The sequence below is a fragment of the Heterodontus francisci genome, chromosome 11 (genome assembly GCF_036365525.1).
Source record: "Heterodontus francisci isolate sHetFra1 chromosome 11, sHetFra1.hap1, whole genome shotgun sequence".
Taxonomy (NCBI): Eukaryota; Metazoa; Chordata; class Chondrichthyes; order Heterodontiformes; family Heterodontidae; genus Heterodontus; species Heterodontus francisci.
This window is the reverse complement of record NC_090381.1, coordinates 115,348,212-115,375,076: the sequence shown is the minus strand read 5'-3', so window position 1 is coordinate 115,375,076 and position 26,865 is coordinate 115,348,212. Positions and strand designations below refer to the sequence as shown.

General features: G+C 43.8%; 1 protein-coding gene across 1 annotated transcript; it reads left to right on the top strand.

The window, feature by feature from the left end:
* Positions 1–718: 718 nt before the first annotated feature.
* LOC137375483 (claudin-11-like) lies at positions 719–26,322 on the top strand. Its single transcript, XM_068042816.1, has 3 exons — positions 719–1,200; positions 19,196–19,360; positions 21,055–26,322. The coding sequence occupies exons 1-3, from the start codon at positions 975–977 to the stop codon at positions 21,297–21,299; spliced, it is 636 nt and encodes a 211-aa protein (XP_067898917.1). The 5' UTR covers positions 719–974; the 3' UTR covers positions 21,300–26,322.
* The last annotated feature ends 543 nt before the right edge of the window (positions 26,323–26,865 follow it).

The window sequence follows — 26,865 nt, the reverse complement described above, 5'->3', positions numbered from 1 at the left end:
GGTCCATGACCTTTCAGCTCAGAGATGAGAGCGCTAGCCGCTGAGCCATGGCTGATAGGTGATCATTCCACTTTGCTCTTTGTCCTCTCACTTCCGAGTCAGGAGGTTGTGCGTTCAAGCCCCACTCCAGAGATCTGAGCACAAATTCTAGGCTGGTACTGCCAATGCAGTACTGCAGGAGTACTGCACTATTGGATGTGCCAACTTTTGGATCAAAAGTTCAACCAAGGCCCCGTCTGCTCTCTCAGGTGGATGTATCAGTTCAAAGGGGCACAATTTCAAAGAAAATCAGTGGAATTCGCTCCTGATGGCCTGGTCAATATTTATACCTCGATCAACATCACTTCAAAAGAAGATGATGTGGTCAATTTTGCATTGCTATCAGTGAGAGCTTGCTGTGCACAAATTTGCTGCTGTGTTTCCTCTTTGGCTGTAAAATGCTTTGGAACAGCCTGAGGTTGTGAAAGGTGCTATAGAAATGCAAGCTGTTTCTTTCTTACAGTATTGTCAAACACTGTAGATTATATTACATTAACCAATACTCCTGTGACTCCAGTTACCAGGCTTATTCTCTATAACTGGAAACAGACAGTATGTGGGAAAAAAAAATCCCAATTTTTTTCCGTTCACTGATTGGCTGAGAAAGTTCCAGCCCCATTCCCCCGTCCTAGATGATTTCTGTAGTCTTGATTGGCTGGTAGGAATTTCAGCTGAGACTTTCTTACAGCTTCACTTTCTGCGAATGCACTGCTTAAAGGTTTTTGTCATATCAAGAAAACGGACAACAAAAGAGGGTTTTATCTTGGAAGCATACACAGATTTTATTTTGCAGGCCCTTGTGTTTCCTGAGAATTCTTAGAGGCAGTTCCAAGTTTTTTTTGGGGGGGGGAAATATTTAACAGGAGAAACTGAATCTGGTCTGAAGTATTTTCACATTTTTCTGCTGGTAAATTGCTCAGTTGGTTGAAGACAGAATGTCGTCTACATGTCTGCATTTACTGGGCTTCGTGCTGAGCTCCCTGGGCTGGATCAGCATTCTGATCGCCACCGGCACCAAGGAGTGGGTTCAGAGCTGCTCAAAAGGAGTGAGCGATTGCCGTCACTTTGGGGAATTGAAATTGCAGGGGTTGTGGACTGAATGTTATCGATCGACTGGTGCCTACCACTGCAAGACTCTCTCCGACATCCTGAGAATGCCAGGTAACTTCTACGTCATTGTTAGTGCTATGTTACCTATCTCTCTCTCTTTTATTCATTAATTCCCCATTTGAATTTAAATTTTAGGCATGAATCCCTTCCCCTTTATTTCTGTATTTTTTTAATATAATTCTCCCACTGTCCATCTCTGTTTCCTTCTCCTCCTTCGATCTAATGTTCTCTTTTGTTGGTGGAGTTATATTTACTTTGTTCCTCGTCTCCTTACTCCCTCTTTTATTTCTCCTTTATTTAGTTCCAAATCTAATTTCATGTTATGCCACCAGCATCTGGTTCTTCACTTTCCCTGAGTGCTTTCAGACAATCATCATTCTCTGCAAACCGATAGACTGCAGAAGCTAACTTATGTCTCTGGGTGATATTCCACTATTTTACCTGATATATTAACCCATTTATCTTCAATAGGTTAAGATACTGGGCGTAGAATTTAATGGGCATGTGTCCCTTAATCATTCCTGTGCTAATCTGCACATGGAGTATCCACTGAGATCAGTGACATTACAAGGACTCAGTGACTGGCATTTCCCAAAATGAAGCTGCTGACCTCTTTGTGGATGCTAACTCAGAAAATTCTTAATATTCTTCATCACTTTCTACCATTCAGGTCCTGTGATTAATTCTCACTGTCAGCTGCGGCTCAGCGGGTAGCACTCCTGCCTGTGACTCCAGAGATTTGTGCCCATAATCCAGGCTGACACTCCAGTGCAGTACAGAGTGAGTGCTGCAGTGTTGGAGGTGCTGTCTTTCAGATGAGATGTTACACTGTGGTCTCGTAGCTCTTTTACATGGACATAAAAGATTCCATGGCATTATTTGAAGAGCAGGGGAGTTCACTGCGGCATACTGACCAATATTTATCCCTCAACCAATAATACCTAAAACATTATTGGGCTGTTTATGGGATCTTGCTGTGCACAAATTGGTTATTGTGTTTCCTCCATTAAAACAATGGCTACATTTCAAAAGTACTTCATTGACTGTAAAGCAGTTTGGGACATCCTGAGGTTCTGAAAGGTGCTATAGAAATTTAAGTTTAATCTTTCTTTTAGAATCTAATTTCTGTTGATTTGGTTTTGCTATTGCTTTATCTGTGAACACTGGAGATTCCAACAGTGTAAATGTGATTTCAAAATTTTGGTTTCTGACACAGTTTTTCTGCTTCTGTCTCTGTCTCACATGGGAGCAGATGGGAGTTATTGGAGATGTTAAGGTTTTCAATGAATTTTCAGCAATAGCAAACAGCTCGAAGGCTCGATCCCATCCCTGCCTTGCCCTCATACTGCTCACGGTCAGCTTTTCACTTGGTGAAAGATGAGATCCATCAGATGAATGTAGGGTTGTGTAACTGCCACCGCTCCCTGAGATTTCTCCGTACCGAATGTGCTTCTAAAACATTTTACAAACAGATCACATTCCTTACTTCCATTTGGGCAAAATATGCAGGATATTTTAATAGTCCGATTGAAATTGGCATCTCAAGAATTAGCAGTGAGCAGGCATGATCAATTGACACCTTGCTCTCTGCTCCTACTTCTCTGGCACCCTCTCCTACTTCAAGTACATCACCTTGTTCCATCCCTCGCACCCCTTCTTTGAAATTTTCACTGTCTACTGCCCCCATTTTAATTCTCACTGAGATATCTATCGCTCCTGTCTTCCCTCATCCTCGCCGTTCTGTGACTCCTCATCCTTAGTGCTTTCAATCTCTATCTCAGCTCCCCTCACGCTCTCTCCTCTGATCTCACTGGCTTCCTCTCCCTAAATATCTCCTTCCATAAAAACTCTTCTCTACTCATACTCAGACACAACTCATCACTTTCGCAGCCTCTCAACTCTCAAGATCTCGATCACAGACAAGACCATCTCCAACCGCTTCCTTGTATTCCTCACCAACAACATTCCACTACCCTCTTCCAACCTCCCATTTCCTTCTGCATCCAGCCCTGGAAAAAACCTACCCTCCCCACCAGGTCACTAACAACTTGCTTTCAAAGTCCCAACTGCCCAGCCTTTGGCTTTCAATTCGCCTTGAAATCTCAGCGTCTGTCAATCTTTTTTTTATTCTTTCATGGGATGTGGGCATTGCAGGCCAGGCCAGCATTTATTGGCCATCCCTAATTGCCCTAATCTCCTCAGTCACTGTCTGACCTTTGATGCCCTTGTTGGAAAACAAGCTTTTATCTTCTCCTATCATGGTAGCTGCCCTTAGCGTGTTCCCCACCTTCACTTCCTCAAGTCCAGGTGGCACCCGCTTGAGCAGATTCGGTGCACCATTTTGGCTGGACTTCATTGAGCACAATCAGGACAGTATTGCTCATTATTTCATTGTGGTGAACAAAGATAACCCAGAACTTATTTTCTACATTATCAGTCTTCTCCTTAAATCCAGCGCCCCCTGCCCTCTCCACCCTCACCTCTAACAAATCTCCAAGGGGCTTATTAATTTGCTGTCACCAACATAAATCTGCCCATTCAGCTGCTTTCCCTAGCACACCAAGCCAAACTTCCCACCTCAGGGTCCTTCCTGCCCTTGACCTGAACCCCAGTCTCTCTCCTAGTTTTAACCCATCACCCCGCCACCACCCCCCCCCCCCCCATCTGCTCTCTGAGCTCCTCTTCTCCATCAGACCCACCTCCTGTGTCCTTGGCTCTAATTCCCTTAAACTGCTCACCACCCAAATTCCCTTCCTCACTCCTGATACTAGCTGGCATTGTAAATGCTTCCCACTCCTCAGGTACTGTCCCACTCACTTTCAAAATCAGTGTTTTCACCCTCATGCTGAAAAAACCTCTGTTCTTACAAACGTCCACCTCATCTCCAACTTCCCTTTCCTCTTCAAAATGTTTCAATGCGTTGTCACTTCTCAAATCCATACCCATCTTTCCTGAGAATCCATGTTTGAATCCCCCCAATCAGGATTTTACCCCACCCTCAGCATTGAAATGGCACTTACCACAGTCGCGAATGATCCTTTCTGTGACATTAATATGTCCTCCTCACCCTTTCCGCAGCCTACGATATGTTTGACCTCACCACCTTCCTCTGATGCCTCTTATCCTTTGTCCAGATCAGTGGGATTACCCTAGCCTGGTTCCTCTCCTGACAAAATTATTGTAGCCAGAGGATTTCCAACAATGGTTTCTCCTCCTGCCCCCACAGTTGTCTCTGGAGCTCCCCCTCCCCCCCCCCCCCCCCCCCCACCAATAACCTATTCTTCACTCCCTCCTCTTCCTCTTCTAAATGGCGGACCTTGGCAAATAATCCACAAACATGGGGTCAATCTCCACATAACGACACCCGGCTCTACCTCTCCATCACTTCTCTCAAACCCTCCACTGCATCTGTGCTGTCAGACTGTTTGTCCGACATTAAGTCCCAGATAAGCCATGATTTGCCTCCTGATGACAGTTACAGAATTTTGCCAATTGGAGCATCCTGTTCAGTCCTGAGAGGAGTTTCCTTCCCCATATCTACACCATCACAAACACTGCCTACTTCCAATGCCATAGCAACGCACATCTCCGCCTCCGCCTTAGCCCATCTGCTGCTGAAACCCTCATCCATGCCTTTGTTACCTCTGGATGAAATATTCCAATGCCTCTTCCTATCCTCCACCTTCTGTAAACTGAGCTCATCCAAAACTCTGCTGTTCGTATTAAAATCCATTCACTCGTCACCCCTATGCTCGCTGGGAGTGAATTTTCACTTTGGCGAAAAACAGACATTAGCAGAGCTCTGACATCATTGGAAATGAACATAAGGTGGGGTGTAAATCGAGTGGGTGTGAATCGAGTGGGTCATCTAACCCTAATCCTAACCCTAACTATCTCACTCACACACACACACATTGAAATCAGAAAACCTCCTAGCTAGGTTACAGAACCTTGTTTAATTTCAAACTCTTTTCTCTGACAAAACAGGTAGCTTTTACAGGAATTCAGACACCATGAGGTCAAGCTTCCACCTTGACCACTTGGCGGAACATGGGCGATAGCACATTGACAGCCTGATTTCCACCAGCCCGATTGGCACTGTCCTGATTTACACCCGTCCAGTTTTCACCCGCCCAATTTACACCCGCCTAATTCGCACTGTGCCCGATATACTCCTGCCTAATTTGCACCCATCGAATTTACCCTCCCCTGATTCCCCAGCCCGATTCACACCCAACCAATTTATACTGGACCGATTTGCACCCAGCTGAGTTTTCCCATAGTCGTACTGCTGGGCTGGAAGGACTTGTCAATGATCAATTTTATTTCCCCGGAACCTTCTTCCTTGGTACATAGCAATGAGCAGAACCACCGAGAATTTTCTTTTTCCTTTATTAAAATATTTAATTATCCCCTTAAACTTCAGATAGAGTTTCCCTTCTCGAGTACATGAACAGCAACTCATATCAATTTTATTTATCAATTCCAATTTCAGAATAAATAATGCCCAGGCTTGCTGGTTTTACATTAGAAATGTACTTGCAATTAGTTTACAGGTATCTTTGACATCTCCCCATCTTGAGCTCTCTGTCTCAGAAAATAACAAATGACCCTGAATGAGTTAAGGCCAATTTTTTGAAAGGCGTAGCCTGTAGTCCAAATCATCACCATGCATTTGATATCTGCCGATCTCTGCAGGTAAATTTGTAAATTCTTTAAACTGGTGGATCTCTTGCTACGCCATCAACCTCCATGTGGTCCAAGAAATCATGGCCCCCTGTTTAAAAGAAAAGAGAAACAGATCCAATATGGCTCTGTTTAGGAGCCCAAGTGGTTAATTTTTCAGTTCATAATTTCCTACTGTCACTATGGGAAAATATCCACTTAAATTAAGAAACTTAATTCAGACAAATATATAAATTTACATTCAGCAATACAAAAATTGTTGTCTGGTGAAATTAAAAAAATACTGTCAAAACATTGTCAAACACCATTGTGTCACTTCATGTAAATTGAAGAAAACTTTCCCAATCAATAAAACTAAACAGCATTTTACCTTTTGTACAGTCTTTGTACATTTTAAAGCTTGCAAAATATTTAAAATAAATTTCAGCTTCCCCTTCACTCCCAATTCTCAAAACGTGAACCTTGAAGGCACAAAAATGTTCCAAATTTTTATCCATCCCTAAGAATTAAAAAGTCAAAAAAATTGTTAATACTACCACCATGAACTTTCTTCAGATTGTTACCATACTGCTTGAGGGCAGTAGCATTGACCCTATTTTAACACATTCCAGTGACACTGGGATGATTCTTTGGCCAATTCTCTTTGTGATAGTCTCATGTCCAGAACTAGAGACACTCACACAATTTACAACATCTATAATTTCACTGTGGCAACAATATGACTCTAGTTTTCACAATTGAATACATTTGTTAGCCTCAATAATTCCAAATGAATTCAGATCAACATTTTATTAACTAAACACAATACAGAACAGATAAATAAAAGTACATGCTTGCAAAAAGAAGTAAATGATGTCATCTTTCCTTTTCATTCCTCAAATGTCTTTCCAAATGATTGCATTGAAGTGATGAAAAGATTAGCTTTCACACTTGAATAAAACCTCTTGCAACATTTTTACTCAAAAGGGTAAAGACGGCAGAGTCACAGCCAGTGGCACCACAATGTGTGCACTGAAACCTTGCAGCTTTAATAGAAAAAAACAGATAAAATCTTTCCAGTTCTACTCAGGCCCCCTCTCGCAACTCTTCTTCCAATACATTGATAACGGTTTCGGTGCTGTTTCCTGCTCTCGCCCGGAACTAGAAAACTTCATCAACTTTGTTTCCAACTTCCACCTTTCTCTTACCTTCACATGGCCCATTTCTGGCAATTTCCTTCCCTTCCTTGATGTCTCTGTCTTCATTTCTGGCAATAGGCTGTCTGCTAATATTCATTGTAAGCCCCACTGACTCCCTTGAATACACTTCCTCACATCCTACCTCCTGTGAGGACTCCATTCCATTCTCCCAGTTTCTCTGTCTCCGTCGCATTTGTTCAAAGGATGCAACCTTCCATAACAGCACATCTGATATGTCTTCATATTTCCTTCACCAAGGATCCCGCCCACCACCCCCCCCCCCCCCCCCCCCACCCCGCTGTGGTTGACAGGGACCTCGACTATGTCTGACCCATTTCCCGCACTTCTGCTCTCACCCCATCTCCTCCCTCCCAGAACAGCGATAAGGTTCCCCCTGTCCTTACTTTCCATCCCACTCCCATCCACCTCCATTTTACCCAACCATGAGCCTGCTACGTTTTGTCCACAGGCATAGTCCTGAACCTCCTTTATCTGTTTTAGCACAAGCTATTTCTGTCCCTGGTTTCTGTTTCCATGGTGATGATGCAGCCCAGGACCTTGATGATAACAAGAGTTCTAGTTGTAGCAAAGCTGAGTGCATAAAAATTAGTAAAAATAATTTATAATTGATTATGTTTCGACAGTTTACAAAAGCTTTGCGTATCCCTACATTCAGGAGAGAGTCCCTCTTGTTCTTTCCCAATGATCAGAAGTGTGTTTTTACAACACCGATGCCACCCTGATTCACCTAGAACACTGAGTCGGCAGAAAATCCAAAGCTGCATTCTTCTTTCAGAAAGAAACTTTTTAGAGAAAGCTTAGGGTCATTTAACTGTTGCAATGCTTAATCCCTTAAAATGTCCTCAAAAACCCATATTCTTACAATATTTAGAGGGGGAGGAGGCTCGTGTGGAGTATAAACAACTGAACAGTCCAGTTGGGTCAAATGGCCTGTTTCTGTGATGTAGATTGTATAAATGTTGAGCAATGAAGTGAGTTTTGTCTGAACTTAACCAGCCTCATCTGATACAGTCATGGAACGGCAAGGAAAAAGTTATGCTTTATACTAAGAATCCGTGATAAAAAAAGAAGGAATTTCCATTTCCATTTCTATGGCACCTTTCACAACCTTATGCTGTCCAAAATGCCTCACAGCCAAAGAGGTGTTTTTTTGAAATGAGGTCACTGTTGTGGGAAATACACCAGCTATTTTGCACGCAGCAAAATCTCACAAGCAGCAATCTGTTTCTTTTAGTGATGTTGGTTGAGGGATAAATTTTGGCGAACTCTCCAGTTATTCTTTGAAATAGTGACATAAAATCTTTTACATCTGAGAGAGCAGATGGGGCATCGATTTAACATTTCATCCAAAAGATGCCACCTCCGAATGTGGAACACCCCCTCTCTACTGCACTGGAAGTGTTAGCCTGGATTATGGATGCAAATTGCTGGAGTAGGAATTGAATCCATGACCTGCTGACACACTGAACCACAACTCACCCAGTGCTGCTTGTACTCCCGTCTCTGCTATTTTTGCCACTAAAAAGTACTATGCTGTTCAGAAAGGACAGATCAGCCACATGTGCTTTCAACAAACCTTTCCGACCACAATTCCGTCATGAGTTACCGTGACAGATAAAATAATAACTCCCGACCCTTTCAATTGGTTGCAGTTCCCAGTTATTATTCCAATGATTATATCTGTGCTTCAAGGTAATGTTAGCACCGTGTGAGTGAGGACTGCGGTTGAATTCAATGTTTTTGCAGCTGCTGTTGTTTAATCCGTGAAAGCCCGGGTAGCAGCTGGATTCTGTACTGTACAAATGGAGGAAATGAGGCCAGCAGAAGCAGCTTAAAGAGGCAAGGCCTTGGCGGAACAAAAGAATGTTTGGCAAACCTTTTCATTTGTTTCTACTTTGTTTGCAAGTAAACAATTAAGTCATTGTGACATTATGCTGGGCACTTCTCCCCCTCACTCTCCCCACAAGAAAACTAATTTGACAAACACAATGCCCCTTTAAACAAGACCATTATACCAGCTGTCAGTCCAATCCAGGCAAGAACAAGGTAAAGATCAGGTTTCCTTTAGTATTGTCGATAGTTTTTATATTACAGTGTGTGTGGCTCGAATGTGTTCCCCATCTGTCTGTCTCTCTGACCTCCTCTCTCCTTATTTCATTGTCTCTCTTCCTTGTTTCTCTGCTCCTCTCTGATTCTTTCACTTTCTCCATCTCTGTCTCTATATACCTCTCTTTTTCTCTGTCCATCCTTCTTGCTACCTCACTGTCCCATTCTGTGTTCCTCTTTACTTGTTTCTCTGTCCTTCTTCTATGATTCTGCTTGTCTTACTTTGTCTCTCTCTCTCTCTTTTCTCTCCTTGTCACTGTATCACTTTTCCTTTCTCTCTGCCCCTCTTGGTTCTTTCTTTGCCTGTCTGTTTTTGTCTTTTCTGCTTCTCTCTCTCTCTTGGTCTCTCTCCCTCTCCTTGTCTGTCTCTCTCTCCCTCTAGCTTTCTCTCTCTCTCTGTCACTTTCTCTCTCTCTCTGTCTCTTTCTTCTTCTCTCTGGCCCTCTGTCTCTTTCTCTCTCTCTCTCTCTGTCACTTTCTCTCTCTCTCTGTCACTTTCTCTCTCTCTCTCTGTCTCTTTCTCTCTCGGTCTGTCCATCTGACTCTCTGTCTCTGCCACCAGTGCCCCCTGTCACCACACCCCACCATTATCATGATGGAGAGAACTTAAAACTCAGTGTTTGGAGGAGGGCCTGTTCAAACCCTTCCTCTTCAGTAATTTGACATCAGTCTTTTGCTCCAATTCATAGTTTAGGGCTGTTACCAATAGGAATTTAATGTTTGTAGCTCAGTGTCACCACAACCTGTGCTTAATCAGCTATTTCGACTGGCCAACACTGGCCTTAACTAGCCATTCTTTGATCTCTCAATGAGATTGCCAAGCAGAGCTGAGACTGGAGAAGCTAGGTTTATTCTCCTTAAAGCAGAGATGATTAAGGGGAGATTTAATAGAGGTGTTCAAAATCATGAGGGGTTTTGATAGAATACATAAGGAGAAAGTGTTTCCACTGGCAGGAGGGTCAGTAAGCAGAGGAGACAGATTTAAGATTATTCGCAATAGAACCAGAGGGGAGATGAGCAGCAAGTTATTGTGATCTGAAATGTGCTGTCTGAAAGGGTGGTGGAAACAGATTCAATAGTAACTATAAAAAGGGAATTGGATAAATAATGAAAAGTAAAATTGCAGGGCTATATGGAAAGAGCAGAGGAGTGGGAATAATTGGATAGCTCTTCAACAAATATGATGGGCTGAATGGTCTCCTTCTCTGTTCCATGATTCTATGATTCTTTGAGTTGGGGTCAGTCTTGTGTTGGTCGCCCATGCCCACTGGGAACTAAATGGAAACAGTTGAAATTATGCACGGAAACTCACATCCTGCAGAGACGGGGAATTTCACAGGTAATTCTCCAATCCTATATTCCCAGCAACATACTCACAGGAATTGTGACTCAGTCTCTGAGCACAGAATTCACTCTCAGCCCATCAGGCTCCAGGTTGGATCAGAAACCATGATGCAAAAATGGAAGGACAGTGTCTGACTGACTGTCCCAGTGTGTGAAAGGACAGTGTCAGAGCTATAGAGTCATTTACAGCACAGAAGGAATCCATTGTCCCATTGAGTCCAATCCGGTTCTCCACAGAGAAATCCAGTCAGTCCCATTCCCCTGCTCGATTCCCGTAGCCCTGAAAGTTTATTTCCTTCAAGTGGTCATCCGATTTCCTTTTGAAATCTTTGATTGTCTCTGCTTCCACCACCCTTGTGGGTACCGAGTTCCAGATCATTACCACTCACTGTGGAAAAAGTTCTTCCTCACATGCCCCCTGCATCGCTTGCCCAAGACCTTCAATTTGTGTCTGCTAATCCTTGTATTATTTGTTAATTGGAACAGTTTTTCCTTGTCTAATTTATCTAAGCCTGTCATAATCTTGTATATTGCTATTAAATCTCCCCTCAATCTCCTTTGCTCTAAGGAGAACAGCCCCAGCTTTTCCAACCTAACCTTGTAATTAAAATCCTTCATCCCTGGAACCGTTCTGGTAAATCTCCTCTGCATCCTCTCAAGGACCCTCACATCCTTCCGAAAGTGTGGTGACCAGAACTGAACGCAATGCTCCAGTTGGGGCCTAGCCATTGCTTTATAAAGGTTCAGCATACTTTTCCTGCTTTTGTACTCAATGGCTGGAATTTTCCCCTCGGCAGATGGGAGACATCCACCGACTGAAATGTTGGTGGCGAAGCCGCCTCCGCCTGGCCTGGGGATCCGGACCGCATTTTGCGGTCCACAGGCCTTCAATTGTTCTGAGGTGGGACTTCCATCTCATTGAGGCAGGAAGTCTTGCCCAATGGAACTGCCAGCCAATCAGCGGGCCGGCAGCTCTTCGTCCCAACAGCACCACCAGGAGCGGTGGCCACTGCTGGGACTGCAACCCAGCCATTGGAAAGAAGATGTCGGGGAGCCCCAGAACAAAGGTAAGTTTTTGGTGCCTCACCGGGGGTGATTGGTTGGGCCCTGGCAAGGCAAGGGTGGCCAATTGGGGGGATAGGGAGGCGTGTTGGGGGTGGTTGGAGCAGCGGGGGTGCCCTCCGTCGGGCACAGGTTGCGTGATCATGAAGGCCCCCACCAGAACATCAGAAAGCTGCTTGCTTTTGTCAGGCAGCTTCTCTTGGGCCTGGGCCGCCCTAGCAGCTACAGGTAAAATCCCCGTGGTGGTGGGTGGAGGCCCTTAAGTGGCCACTTAAGGGCCTTGATTGGCCTGGAGCGGGCGTCCATCTTTCCCCGCCACCACCCTGCGTAAAGTGGCGAAGGAGGTGGAAGCGGGTCGGGAAGGGCCCCCTGAGCCTCCTGCTGCATTTTACACCCCCCCCCCCATCCACCTCCCACCCCACCCCCCAGCCCCCGGCACCTTCCCGCTCTTTGGGAGGGCGTAAAATTCTGGCCAATGCCTCCATTTATGAAGCCCAAAATCCCATATGCTTTACTAATCACTCTCTCAATATGTCCTGCCACCTTCAAAGATCAATGCACATGCACCCCCATGTCCCTCTGTTTCTGCACACTCCTTAGAACTGTGCCAATAAAATATTGCCTCTCCCGACTCCTTCTGCCAAAATGCACCACCTCACACATGTCAGTATTAAATTCCATCTGCCATTTTTCTTCCTATTCTGTTAGTCTATGTCCTATTGCAGGCAGTTCATAACATCGTCACTGTTTGCCACACCTCCAAGTTTCGTGTCACTGGCAAATTTTGAAATTCTACTTTGTATTCCAAGATCCAGGTCATTTATATATGGTAAAAAAGCAGTGGTCCCAGTACTGACCCTTGGGAAACACCACTGTCTACCATCCTTCATTTACTATGACTCACTGTTTTCTGTCCTTAAGCCAATTATTATCCAATTGGACACTGACAGTGTGGATGTGGAAAGGATGTTTCCTCTTGTGGGAGAATCTAGAACTAGGGGTCACTATTTAAACATAAGGGGTCGCCATTTAAGACAGAGATTAGGACAATTTTTTTCTCAGAGGGTCGTGAGTCTTTGGAATTCTCTTCCTCAAAAGGCGGTGGAAGCAGAGTCTTTGAATATTTTTAAGGCAGAAAGAGATAGATTCTTGATAAGCAAGGGGGTGAAATGTTATCGGGGGTAGGCAGGAATGTGGAGTCGAGGTTACAATCAGATCAGCCATGATCTTGTTGAATGGCAGAGCAGGCTCAAGGGGCCAAGTGGCCAACTCCTGCTCCTAATTCGTATGTTCGTATGACCCTCCTATTCTATGATCCTCAGTTTTGTGAACAAGCCTTTTATGTGGTGCCTTATCAATGCTTTCTTAAAATCCATATAAACATCCACTGCATTCCCTTCGTCAACCTTCACGGTTACTTCATCAAAAAATTCAATTAGTTTAATCAAGCATAATCTCCCTTTTACAAATCCATGCTGGTTCTCCTTAATTAATTTGAACCTCTCCAAGTGTCTATTGACTTTTTACCTAATTATTGCTTCTAATACTTTACACACCATTGATGTTATACTAACTGGCCTGTAGTTGCTAGTGTCGCCCTTATACCCTTTCTTGAATAAGGGTGTCATATTTTCCACTTTCTAATCCTCTGGCACATTCCCTGATATCCAGGGAAGATTGGAAGATTATGGCAAGCCCTTCTGCTATCTCCACCCCCACTTCCTTTAGCAACCTGAGATGTAAGCCATGCAGACCAGATGACTTATCTACCCTAAGCATAGCCACCTTTTTTAGTACCTCCCCCCTCTCAATTTTTACCCTATGCATTTCCTCTACCCTCTCCACTTCTACTGATATTTTCTCAGATTCCTTTTCCTTAGTGAACACTGATACAAAGGACACCTTAAGTATATTAGCCTTGCCCTGCTACTCTAAACATATATGACCCTCATTGTCCCTAAAAGGCCCCACACCACCTCTTACTACCTGCTTACTATTTACATGTCGGTAGAAGATTTTTGGATTCCCTTTTATGTTGACTGCCATTCTATTTTCATATTCTCCCTTTGACAGTCTTATTTTGCTCTTCACTTTCCCTCTCAACTTATTGTATTTGGCCTGGTTCTCACTTGAAGAATTCACCTGACATGCATCATACACACTCTTTTTTTGTTTCATCATAATCTCCATCTCCTTGTCATCTAATGAGGTCTGTTCTTGGTTTCCTTGCCTCTTGCTCTTGTTGGAATGTACCTAGCCTGAAGCATCTCTTCCTTAAAGATATCCATTGTTCTGTCACTGTTTTTCCTGTCAGTTTTCCTGTTCCATTTTACCCTGGCTAGATCCCTTCTCATCACGTTGAAATTAGCCCTCTTCCAATCTAGACATTCTACCTTATATCATTCTTTGCTTTTCTGCATTACCTGTCTAAACATTATGATACGGTGGTCACTCTTACCCAAGTGCTCCGCCACAGACATAACCTTAGACAGCTGTATAAAATGCTAGTTAGGCCACAGCTGGAGTACTGTGTACAGGTCTGGCCACCACACTATAGGAGAGATGTGATTGCACTGGAGAGGGTGCAGAGGAGATTCACCAGGATGTTGCCTGGGCTGGAGTATTTCAGCTATGAAGAGAGACTGAAAAGGCTAGGGTTTTCCTTCGAACAGAGGAGGATGAGGGGGAACATGATTGAGGTATACTAAATTATAAGGGGCATTGATAGGTTAGATAGGAAGAGACTTTTTCCCTTAGTGGAGGGGTCAATAATGAGGGGGCATAGATTTAAGGTAAAGGGCAGGAGGTTTAGAGGGGATTTGAGGAAAACAATTTTCACCCAGAGGGTGGTTGGAATATGGGATACACTGCCTGAAGAGGTGGTAGAGGCAGGAACCCTCACAACATTTAAGAAGTATTTAGATGAGCACTTGAAACGCCATAGCATACAAGGCTATGGGCCAAGTGCTGGAAAATGGGACTAGAATAGTTATGTGCTTGATGGCCGACACAGACATGATAGGCCGAAGGGCCTGTTTCTGTGCTGTATAACTCTATGACTCTATGAGACACTTGGCCCACTTGGCCCACCTCATTTCCCAGCATTATATCCAGCAATATCTCCTTTCTAGTTGGGCCGAGAACTAAATGATCAAGGAAGTTCTCCTGAACACATTTCAGAAATTCCTCCTCCTCCTTCCCCTTTATTCTAACATTATCTCAAATGAGATTTGGGTAATTAAAGGCCTCCAATATTATCACTTGCACATCTCTGTGATTTCCCAGCACATTTGCTGCTTTATCATTCTCTCACTATTCGGAGGTCTATAGAATACCCCCAGTAGTGTGATCATACCCTTTTTGCTTCTCAAGTCTAACCAAATGGATTCTGTCTTTACCCCTCAAGGACATCCTCCCCTTCCAACACTACAATGTCTTCCCTAATCAGTACCATCACCCTACCTCCCTTTTTTCCTCCTCTATTTTTTCTGAACACTTTAGATCCTTGTATATTACATACACAATCCTCACCATTTTTAGCCATGTTTCCGTTATTCCCATGATATCATATTCCCATTCTGCTATTTGTGCTTGTAGCTCACCAACCTCAGTCACCACACCGTGCGTTTACACATATGCATTGTAATCCTGTTTTTGCGTTCCTCGTAACCCTTCTGAGTCTGCTCCTATCTAATACGGATCTACTTCCCTCTCTAGTAATGGCTGACACTCTCACATTGTGCACCTTTTTCCTTTTTTCTACTTCCATATGCTGGTGCCCATCCCTCTGCCAATTTAGTTCAAACCTTCCCCAACCATACTAGTGAATCTCCCCATGAGGACACTGGTCCCGGTCCAGTTGAGGTACAACTTGTCCCTTTTGTATAGGTGCCTTCTGCCCCAGAACTGGTCCCAGTGCCCCAAGAATCTGAAACCCTCCCTCCTGCATCATGCTTCAAGCCATGCATTGATCCTCTTTATCTTTATATTTCTACTCTCACTAGTATGTGGCACTGGGAGTAATCCAGGGATTACTGCCTTTGAGGTCCTACTCTTTAACTTCCTCCCTAGCTCTTGAAAATCTGATCGTAGGACCTCAATACCAGCCCTTGCTATGTCGTTGGTACCAATGTGTATCACAACTTCTGGCTCACTCCCTTCCCCCTGCAGAATATCCTGCATCCTTTCCGTGATGTCCTTTACCCTGGCACTAGGAAGGCAACACACCATGTGGGACTCACAATAACAGTTACAGAAATGCCTGTCTGTCCCCCTGACTATGGAATCTCCTGTAACAACTGTCTGACCCAGTGTCCCAGAGTGTGAAAGGACAATGTGTGACCCACTGTCCAGAGTGTGAAAGGTCAGTGTCTAACCCAGTGTCCCAGAGTGTGAGAGGACAGTGTCTGACCCACTATCCCAGAGTGCGGGGCGGCACAGTGGCGCAGTGGTCAGCACCGCAGCCTCACAGCTCCAGGGACCCAGGTTCGATTCCTGGTACTGCCTGTGTGGAAGTTCTCCCTGTGTCTGCGTGGGTTTTCGCCGGGTGCTCCGGTTTCCTCCCACATCCAAAAGACTTGCAGGTGACAGGTAAATTGGCTGTTGTAAATTGCCCCTAGTGTAGGGAGGTGATAGGGAATATGGGATTACTGTAGGGTTAGTATAAATGGGTGGTTGTTGGTCAGCACAGACTCGGTGGGCCAAAGGGCCTGTTTCAGTGCTGTATCTCTAAATAAAAATAAATAAATAAATAGAAACAGGCCATTCGGCCCAACCAATCCATGCCTGTGTTTATGTTCCATTCACCCTCCTCCCATCCTTCCTCAGTCTAACTCTATCTACATCACCCATTATTCACATCTCCTTCATTTGCTTATCTAACTTCCTTCCCCTTCAATCTGTCCTATTCACCACAGCTACTCCCTATGGTAGCAAGTTCTGAATTCTCACCACTGGGTAAAGAAATTTCTTTTGAATTCCCTATTTGATTTCTTGGTGACTATCTTATATTGCTCTTCCCCACATGTGGAAACACTCTCTCTCTCACTCCATGTCTACTCTTATCAAAGCCTATCAGAATTTTGAAGATCTTGCTGAGTCACCTGTCAAGAGAAAAGAGACCCAACCTGTTCACCCTTTCCTGATAGGTATAATCTTGCCGTTCTTGTATCATCCTTTAAATCTTTTTTGCACCCTTTTCAGTACCTGTATACCCTTTTTTATAATATGGATAGCAGAACTTTACCCAGTACTCTCAGCATAGTCCAACCAAGGTGCAGTACTAGTTTAGTATTACTTCTCTACTTTTCAATTCTATCCCTCTAGAGAGTGCTTGGTTAGATTTTTATGGCCTTATTCACCAGAGTGTGAAAGGTCATGTCTGACCCACTTTGCCACACAATCTCATGGATCCAAAATTCTTTCAATATCTCAACTCTTCCCAATGTGACTGGGAACCTCCCTGCCCAAACTCCCCCTCAATATAAAGGACAAGCCAGTGACACATGCAAACAGAATTCTAAACACAATCACAAGCAACAATTCAACTTTTGGACCTTCACGAGTCATATCCTGTTTCTGTCTGGTCATCTACTAGGTAATGTGCTGGATCTGGATGAGTCAGACAACCCCAGGATTTCCTTTCTTGATCTTGAATGTCTTTCTTCTCTACATCAGGGCAAGGCTGACAATCCTCAAACACTTACGTCAAAAAGAGTTAAATTGCACTCCACCCCTGGGAGGTGAATCGCTGGATTTTACTTGATCGATGGCCCTACTAGCTGGAAGAACCCAGCTGTACAAATGTTCGTAAGTTTGAGAGATGTATTTCATCTCTTTTCCCGTACTTTCCGCCCCTTTTGCAATTAAGGTGCTACCTCTCTTACTGGGGTACAGTGCCACAGGCATGGGGTTAAACCCCTCCCATCCCCATTCACTACCTCAGCCAAGTAACCGTCCTTCATGTCCGAACTATGATTGTAAAGTCATGTAAGATCATGCTATTTTTACAAGGAGAGGTAACACAGTCAAAGCCAATCCTCTTGCCACCCAATGCTCTCATTTTCCAGTCAAAGCCAATAGATAGAGAGCAGAAACCCAGGATAGATTGCTCGTTTAAAGGCACGGAGGCTTATTGCACTGGAAGCATTGTGGAGAGAGGCCATGAGGGTGACTCCGAGGGTCAGCCTCAACCAATGCCCTCCCTCCACCACCAACTCCTGAACTTGCCATTCCTTTGAGTTGGGCCTGCTAAACACCCCTTCCTTCATTCAACCATTGGTGCCTTCAGCTGCCAATGCCTCACATTCTAGAATTCCCTCCTTAAACCCTTCGGCCTCTCCACCTCCGTCCCTTACAGACCCTCTTGAAAGCCCATTTCTTGACCGAGTAAGAAGCTGCCCTCAAAACTCAACTGCTTCACTAATGTCCCTTTACGGAAGGAAGCCTGCTGTCTTTACCTCATCCAGGCCCATGTGTGACTCCAGTCCCACACCAACATGGTTGACTCTTAACTGTTCTATGAATGTCCAACTGCAGGTTCCGAAGAAGGGTCGCTGACCCGAAACGTTAACTCTGCTTCTCTTTCCACAGATGCTGCCAGACCTGCTGAGTGATTCCAGCATTTCTTGTTTTTGTTGCAGACAGTGGTGGATGCAGAATCCACAATAGCTTTTAAAAGGATAGTGGATAAATATTTGAAAAATAAAGATGTATCAGGGTATCTGGAAAGGTCATGGGAATAGAACTAAGGGGAAAAAAAGCACAGAATGAGACCATTCAACCCATCATATCTGTGCTAGCTCCTTGAAAGAGCTGTCCAATTAGTCCTACTCCCCTGATTTTTCCTCATAGCCCAACAAATTTCTCCTTTTCAAGAATATAGCCGGTTCCCTTCTAAAATTGCCATTGAATCAGCTTCCCCCACCCTTTCAAGCAATGCATTCCAGAACACAACAACTCGCTGCATCAAAAAATTCTCCTCACTTCCTCCCTGAATATTTTGGACATTACCCATGTCCTCTGATTAATATCCTTCCTACCAGCAGAAACAGTTCCTCCCTATTTTCTCTCTTAAAAGCCTTCATAATTTTGAACACTTCTATTAACTCTCTTCTTAACCTTCTCCGTCCCAAGGCAAACAGTCCCAACTTCACCAGTGTCTCCACATAACTGGATCCCTCACTTCTGGTACCATTCTATTAAATCTCTTCTGCACCCTCTCTGAGGTTTTGTCATCTTTCCTAAAGCATGGTGCCCAGAATTGAGCACAATATTCCAGCCGAGCCCTAACCAGTGTTTTATAAAGGCTTAGCATACCTTCCTTGCTTTTATACACTATGCCTCTATTTATAAAGCCAAGGATCCCATATGCATTTTTAACATTACATTGTCCTGCCACCTTCATAGCACTTCAGAGAGCTGGTACAGGCACAGCAGGCCAAATGACCATCTTTGATGCTTTAAAATTCTATGATTCTCAAATTCTATCCCCCTATATTTTTATCCATCATTAATAATAAATTCAGCTTCCTCAGCCTTTCTTTAAATTATTGGTGGTCTAAAATAGTCATCGCTGTTGCTCTTCTATCAATGATCTCCACCACCTCTGTAATGGGTGCTTAAATAACATCTCTTTTTTCCTCACGCAGCTTACCTGCAGACCAGCCGAGCCCTGATGATTACCGCCTCCATCCTGGGACTGCCAGCAATTCTCCTCATACTCACAGCATTACCATGTATGCGCCTTGGAACCGAATCCCATTCTTCCAAGTACAAGCGATCCTTGCTGGGCGCCATTCTCCTCATATTGTTAGGTAAGTAGTAGATCACCAGGCTGGCGCTGCAGTTGGTTATTACACATGAAGGTACAAATCACCAGTCAGTAGTGGGGGAGACCGTGGTGCAGTGGTAATGTCACTGAGCTAATAAGCCAGAGGCCCAGACTAATGCTCTGGGGGTGCAGGTTCAAAACCCACCACAGCAACTAGTAAAGCTTAAGTTACATAGATTAATTAAAAAATCTGAAAATAGTACCATGAACCTATCATCAATTGTTGTTAAAAAGCCTATCTGGTTCACTAATGCCCTTTCAGGAAGGAAGTCTGCGATACTTACCTGGTCTGACCGACAGGTCACTCCAGACCCACAGCAATGTGGTTGTTTCTTAACTGCCCTCTGAAATGGACTAGCAAGCCACTCTGTTTCAAGAGCAATTAGGCATGGACAACAAATGCTGGCCTTGCCAGCAACATCCACATCCCACGAAAGAATAAAAAAAGTTATAGTGATGGTGCCAACCCTCTCACACCTCAATTTTTTCTGATAATGGACAAGCCCTCTCTTAGCTAAAGGAGAAAATTAAAAGGAGGGCAAAGCTACTCTTTGTGCAAAACTGGCAGTAATGAAATTTTCATTGGAAAAGATCAAGCAGGTTGTAAAATGAGCAGCTGATTCATCATTACCTCGTGTGTTCTACTGACAAACTCTGCCCCCATCACCCCAAGCCCTCTGCGAGAAAAGGGCTGACTTCTTCTGTGTGTTAACACAAACAATTTCTTTTTCTAGGATCTAGGTTTGAATCCAGAGCAGAATGAAAGAGTGAAGATCAGTTCTCTGCCAGTCCCACATGAAATCAATGTGGCACATTCTCAATCCAGTTCCTTGCGACTGTCAGTCCAGGACACAAAACTGTCACTATTTTGGCAACCTCACTCAGAGAGACTTGGGACAGCAATCATGATGGCTCTTGATTCAGCAAAGAGTGTCCTAGTTCCATTACCTAAGGAGCAGTCTCTTATAAGTGTCTTCCCTCTGTGTGTGAAATGCTGGCTCCCAGTCTGTGAATGGTTAATAGAGTCTTAAACATTGATGATCATTTCCTTCACTTGGTCCTAATTTGACCTATGTTTGGTGTCAGTTGTGACTTTGTGGTAGCACTTGAAGCTCTGAGTCTGAGGGTTGTGAGTTCAAGTCCCACGCCAGATACTTGAGCAGACAATGTAGATTGACACTCCAGTGCAGTACTGAGGGAGTGCTGCACTGTCAGAGGCATCACCTTTCAGGTGAAATGTGAAACTGAGGCCCATATGCTCTCTCAGCTGGATGTAATAGATCCTGTGGCATTATTTTGAAGAGCAGCAGGGAAGATCTCCCTGGTGTCCTGGGCATTATTTATCCCTCAACCAACATCACTAAAACATTTATCTGGTCATTATCTCATTGTTGTTGGTGGGAGTTTGTAGTGTGCAAATTGGCTGCCATGTATCTCCCATTACAACAGTGACAACGCTTCAAAATAAAACTTAATTTATCTGCAAAGTGCTTTGGGATGTCCTGCGGTGGTGAAAGGCACTATAGAAATGCAAGTTCCTTTCTTTTCTTTTAGAAGGCCCCTGTTGGACAGGGAAAGGTGTTTATATCAGGAGTGGGGTTTACAAATGGCCATCTCTAAGACGTTGTGAAAGATGCTATATAAATGCAAGTTCTTTCTTGCGTTTGTATCTTACAGCAATCTGTGCCGCAGTGGCCACCATCTGGTTCCCAGTGGGAGTACACCAGGATACACACCTCTTCAATTTTGGCTACTCGCTCTTCATGGGTTGGATAGGCACCATGCTCTGCCTGCTCGGGGGTGCAGTGATCGCCTGCTGCACCGGTCCTTCACCGCAGCACCAGGAAAACCGGTATTATTACGCTTCGCAAAACTCCTCCTCCACAACAAACTCGACACATGCCAAGAGTGCGCACGTCTAAGGAGCCAGTGTGCAACCTGGAGCAACCTCAACAGATCTCACGTCAAGGGACCCATGGCAAACCTTAAGATACACTCTCTCCTGACATGAAAGAGAATGAACTGAAGTTATACTTTATGCTGGACAAAAAAGCAATCCTCATTTCTGATTTTTATTGTTGATCTTCTCATGGATTATGTTAAATTATGAAACTCTTGCCTCAGAGAGAAATAATGAAAAATTTAAGGTCCAATCTTATGTGCATCAAACCTGCAGAAGTAACAGCCACCTTGGATCTGCTTAGATGCGTCAGGTTATGGGTTTGAGATAGAACGAAGGTAAATAGTTATTGATTGGTTACTGATCTAAGCTGAACTTACAAGCAGAGTATAAGAGGCAGAGAGTTGGTTAGTGACTCAAACATGGCTATGTTGTCTCTTGCTCCTCATCAAAATTGGGACTAATCTTCAACGCTAAATTAAAAATCTGAAAATATACCGAAGATATTTACGTAGCGTCATTCCCCTCTGGGCCACTGGCCCTGTAATTCCATTCTGTACCAGCTACTTTGCAAATGATTTTTAATTATGATGGAGCATCAGAACAGAGCAAGGGAACAATCAGGATTGATGAGCCCATGAGGAGAGGAAGTAGTGGCTGAAAACCTGCAGGGTCAAATTGAAAATATTGGTAAATATGTTCCAGGAGGTTAGGAGTAAGAAGGGAAGCTGAGTAGAACTTATTCATCCAAAGGGTAACTTTGTTAAAAAAGTTACATTGGGAGGATATTGAACTGGACATGCAAATTGTGTCAAGTAAATTGGATGGATTGAGAGAGATGGTGAGTAGCAGATAGGTGAGGTTGATGGAATGGATTGAGTTGGGATATGTCTTCCTTGCAATTCTCCCACATCACGCACCATTTCTCCTTTAGGAGATTTTCTTTCTTGCCAAGTCCATTTTTTTGTTTATATGTTTGTGTTAAAATGCACCAAACACAAAAATGGTTAGCACCGCAGCCTCACAGCTCCAACAACCCGGGTTCGATTCTGGGTACTGCCTGTGCGGAGTTTGCAAGTTCTCCCTGTGATCGCGTGGGTTTTCGCCGGGTGCTCCTGTTTCCTCCCACAGCCAAAGACTTGCAGGTTGATAGGTAAATTGGCCATTATAAATTGCCCCCAGTATAGGTAGGTGGTAGGGGAATTGTGGGGATGTGGTAGGAATATGGGATTAATGTAGGATTAGTATAAAATGGGTGGTTGTTGGTCGGCACAGACACAGTGGGCCGAAGGGCCTGTTTCAGTGCTGTATCTCTAAATCAATAAATAAAATAATCAGTGAAGAAATCGATTGAAATCAAAGGGTGGCTGATACTGGGCTACATCCTGACAGAGCAAATTACCCGTCCCTTATAGAACACGTCCAATTTTCAATCGATTTAAAATGGCAAGTGATCCACTTATTGAAATACAAGGACAAAAATCTGCCCCATGTTTCTGCTGCCATACAATCCCGTGGTTTTACAAATGTGTCTAAGTTGGATGTGGTAAAGAAAAACACTGAAACCATTTGTGGCTCTTGGATTCTGATCAATCTCTGCCAGCTTTGAAAGTTGGTGCCCAATGTTTCAATGAAATGACAGGGTTTACCTGGCAGTCTCCCTACACAGCAGTGGGCTCACATGATGCAGGCTAAATGCCGGTGGGACAGGAAGTGGCCCTTAAGCGGTTCAATTGGCCACCCCATGGGTGACGGCCGCTAAGTTTTCTGCCACTGGAGAAGACATCGGGCACCTCCCAATCCATCTCCAAAGTGCTGGGAAAATTCAGCCCATTATCTCCAATTCTAGGCTCCACAGTTTAGGAAGGATGTCAAGGCCTTGGAGAGGGTGCAGAGGCGATTTAGTAGAAAAGATACCAGGGCTGAGGGAAGTCAGTTATCTGGAGAGACTAGAGAAGCTAAAATTGTTATCCTCAAGGGGTGATATAATTGAGGTATTCAAAATTAATAGGGGTTTAGAATAAGGAGCAACTGTTGCCACTGGCAGGACGGTCAGTAATCAGAGGACAGAGATTTAAGATAATTGGCAAAAGAAACAGGGGCGAAATGAGGAGGTTTTTAAGCAGTGTGTTGTTCTGATCTGGAATGCACTGCCTGAAAGGATTGTGGAAGCAGATTCAATAGTAGCATTCAGAAAAGAATTAGATTAATATTTGAATAGGAAAAATTTGCAGGGCTGTGGGGAAAGAGCAAGGGTCTAGGACTAATTAGATAGCTCTTTCAAAGACCAGTACAGGCATGATGGACTGAATGGTCTCCTTCTGTGCTATGATCAAGAAAATATAGTCACATATTCTACGGCTTACATATGTAGTTCCCATTAGAAATGTGGACACAGGAATTTATTAAGGGAATATATAAATAAGGCCAGACAGTATGGCTTGAATTCCATTTACATGCCTCGGTACAATTATCCATTGTCCTCTAACCCCACTTCACCTGAAGATCACACCTGCCTTGACTCCCTGCCTCCAACATCACAGAAGAACCACTAACCCCAATGTGATCTTTAATCATGTTCCCAATGAGTTCTTTACACAGCTCAGTTTTGAAAGACATTGCTTTTCCGAAGAGATTGCTCCACATATCTACTACTTTGGGTGATGGTGGGGTGTGGGGGTGTGGGGGGGGGGGTGGGTGGGTGAGGAAGGGAGAAGGTGATGATCTGTGGAATTACCTGTCTGTTAGTGACAAATGTATTGTAAATAAATGTAAACAAGATTTACCATGTTAATTACAGATAAATAAGCATAATATGAATGAGGCCACACAGTGATAGTTATTCTGAAAGGAAAGCTTTACGCCTTTGCTAAATAGCTGTTAGTTACAACTGACTAAATCGATGCTGGAAGACGAACAATTGTTCTTCACAGCAGAAATGTTATTGTCCAGAAAAGTGGCCCTTAAAGTTTGCAATATGCAACATTGGGATTATGGATAAGAATCAAGGTAAACATTTACTTGGTGTGAACAGAGAGTCTGAAGATAAAGCATTACACACGTGATGTATTGAAAATGTAAAATAGTCAAATCATCTTTCCATATATAATCTGCTCACTGGATGTACGAATATATAATAAAAATAAATCTACTTGGTTTGCTAACTCTATGTAAGTGCTTGGTGGGGCACTGTTCAGAGGTTTGGGTATGGTTATTACCATTTTGGGAGGACTAACAAGGCAAGGGAATATACAATGGATGGTAGGACCCTAGGAAGTACAGAAGTTCAGAGGGACCTTGGTGTACTTGTCCATAGATCACTGAAGGCAGGAGCACAGGTAGTTAAGGTGGTTAGGAAGGCATATGGGATACTTGCCTTTATTAGCCGACGCATAGCATATAAGAGCAGGGAGGTTATGGTGGATCTGTATAAGATGCTAGTTAGGCCACAGCTGGAGTACTGTGTACAGTTCTGGTCACCACACTATAGGAAGGATGTGATTGCACTGGAGAGGGTGCAGAGGAGATTCACCAGGATGTTGTCCGGGCTGGAGCATTTCAGCTATGAAGAGAGACTGGATAGGCTAGGGTTGTTTTCCTTAGAGCAGAGAAGACTGAGGGGGGACCTGATTGAGGTATACAAAATTATGAGGGGCATTGATAGGATAGATAGGACGAAACTTTTTCCCTTAGCAGAGGGATCAATAACGAGGGGCATAGATTTAAGGTAAGGGACAGGAGGTTTAGAGGGGATTTGAGGAAAAATGTTTTCACCTGGAGGGTGGTTGGAATCTGGAACACACTACCCGAAGTGTGGTAGAGGCAGGAACCCTCACAACATTTAAGAAGTATTTAGATGAGCGCTTGAAACACCATAGCATACAAGGCTATGGGCCAAGTGCTGGAAAATGAGATTAGAATAGTTAGGTGTTTGATGGCCGGCATAGATACGATGGGCTGAAGGGCCTGTTTCTGTGCTGTATAACTCTATGACTCTATGACATCATTGTGAAAGGGACAATGACACAAAATGCCCAGAGTTCTCAAGACAATGATTGCAGGACCTATTGCTTTGAGTTATGAAGACTGGCTGAGCTTGAAGGGTGACATGACATGGCCCAGGCGATAATTATTAATTAACCCTTTTGTGATGGATTGCCCCAACAAACATGGGGCTTTTCAGCGGTGTGGGCCGTGGAAATATCATTCACAGAAAGCAGGCATGGTCGAATGTTCTGAGCTTGCAATCTTAGAATTTCCAGAATTCAATAAAACCACCTCGATAGGCCTCTGAGAGATTTGAGATCCTGCAAAGAAAATGTGAATCAGGTGCAGTCACAACACTGCTCATTCTATGTTGTCCAGATAAAGGAATTGGCCCAAATGCTTTGAATGGCCTTACTTCACTCCATGTTAGACATGCCATGGATCAGTGGGGAGCACTCTAACCTTGGAGTCAGAAACTCGAGGAAAGAGCAGTAGAAATGGGCAGAGGTTTACTGAGGTAATTTCAGAGCTTAAGACCTAGACACCTGAACGCCAATGGTGGAGCATTTAAAATCCTCACACTGAGGATACCCCCCATCATATTGTGCAGCATGACCACCGTGCTAAATGGGATAGATTTTGAACAGATATAGCAATAAAAAATTGGGCATCCATGAGGCACTGTGGACCATCGGCAGCAGCAGAATTGTACTCAACCACAATCTGTAACCTCATGGCCTGACATATCCCCCCACTCTACCATTACCATCAAGCCAGGGGATCAACCCTGGTTCAATGAAGAGTGCAGGAGGGCATGCCAGGAGCAGCACCAGGCATAACTCAATGATAAAAGCACTGCCAGTACAGGACGGGAGTGGAGGCCCTGCTTTCACTAATCAGATTGTGAGTCCATGCTCTCCTAATTGTAGTGACATCTTTGTACCACTCCCCATCTGATTGTAACAACAATGAATGGTCGTGTGTTTTCTCTATTCCCCATAACCCTTTACTTCCATCTCATTAAAACAGCTGTGTTAATTAGTTCATTTTCACAACTCAAGATGCTTCTGCGATCAATTATAAAGAAGGAAATGTAATTACAACTGCGTGTGCTGCCTCTTGCATTACTGATTCCCAGGAGTGTTGTCAGGCTGTGAAATGAATGCCATTTTACACTCCATTCAAGACTATTATGTAGCTGCTGGTGATGCACAGAGAATGAACCCACTGCTCTGAAGATTCCAGTCAGTAGGCAATACAAAAACAATGTCCTCCCTTCCTCCCAAATTGACAAACACAATTTAAAATTAAATTGTCATGTAAATCTGTAAATCAGAAATATATAATGCCAAACATTGGAGTATCAAGTATACTAAATCCAATTTACCCAGCAAATGGTCCAAGCTTTAAGGGGAGGTGGAGTTGTAGTGGTAATGTCACTGGCCTAGTAATCCAGAGCCCAGGCTAATACTCTGGAGGCATGGGTTTGAATCCCAGCATGCCAGATGGTGAAATTTGAATTCAATTAATAAATCTGGAATTAAAAAAGCTCCTTTAATGGTGACCATGAAATCATTGTCAATTGTTGCAAAAACCCATCT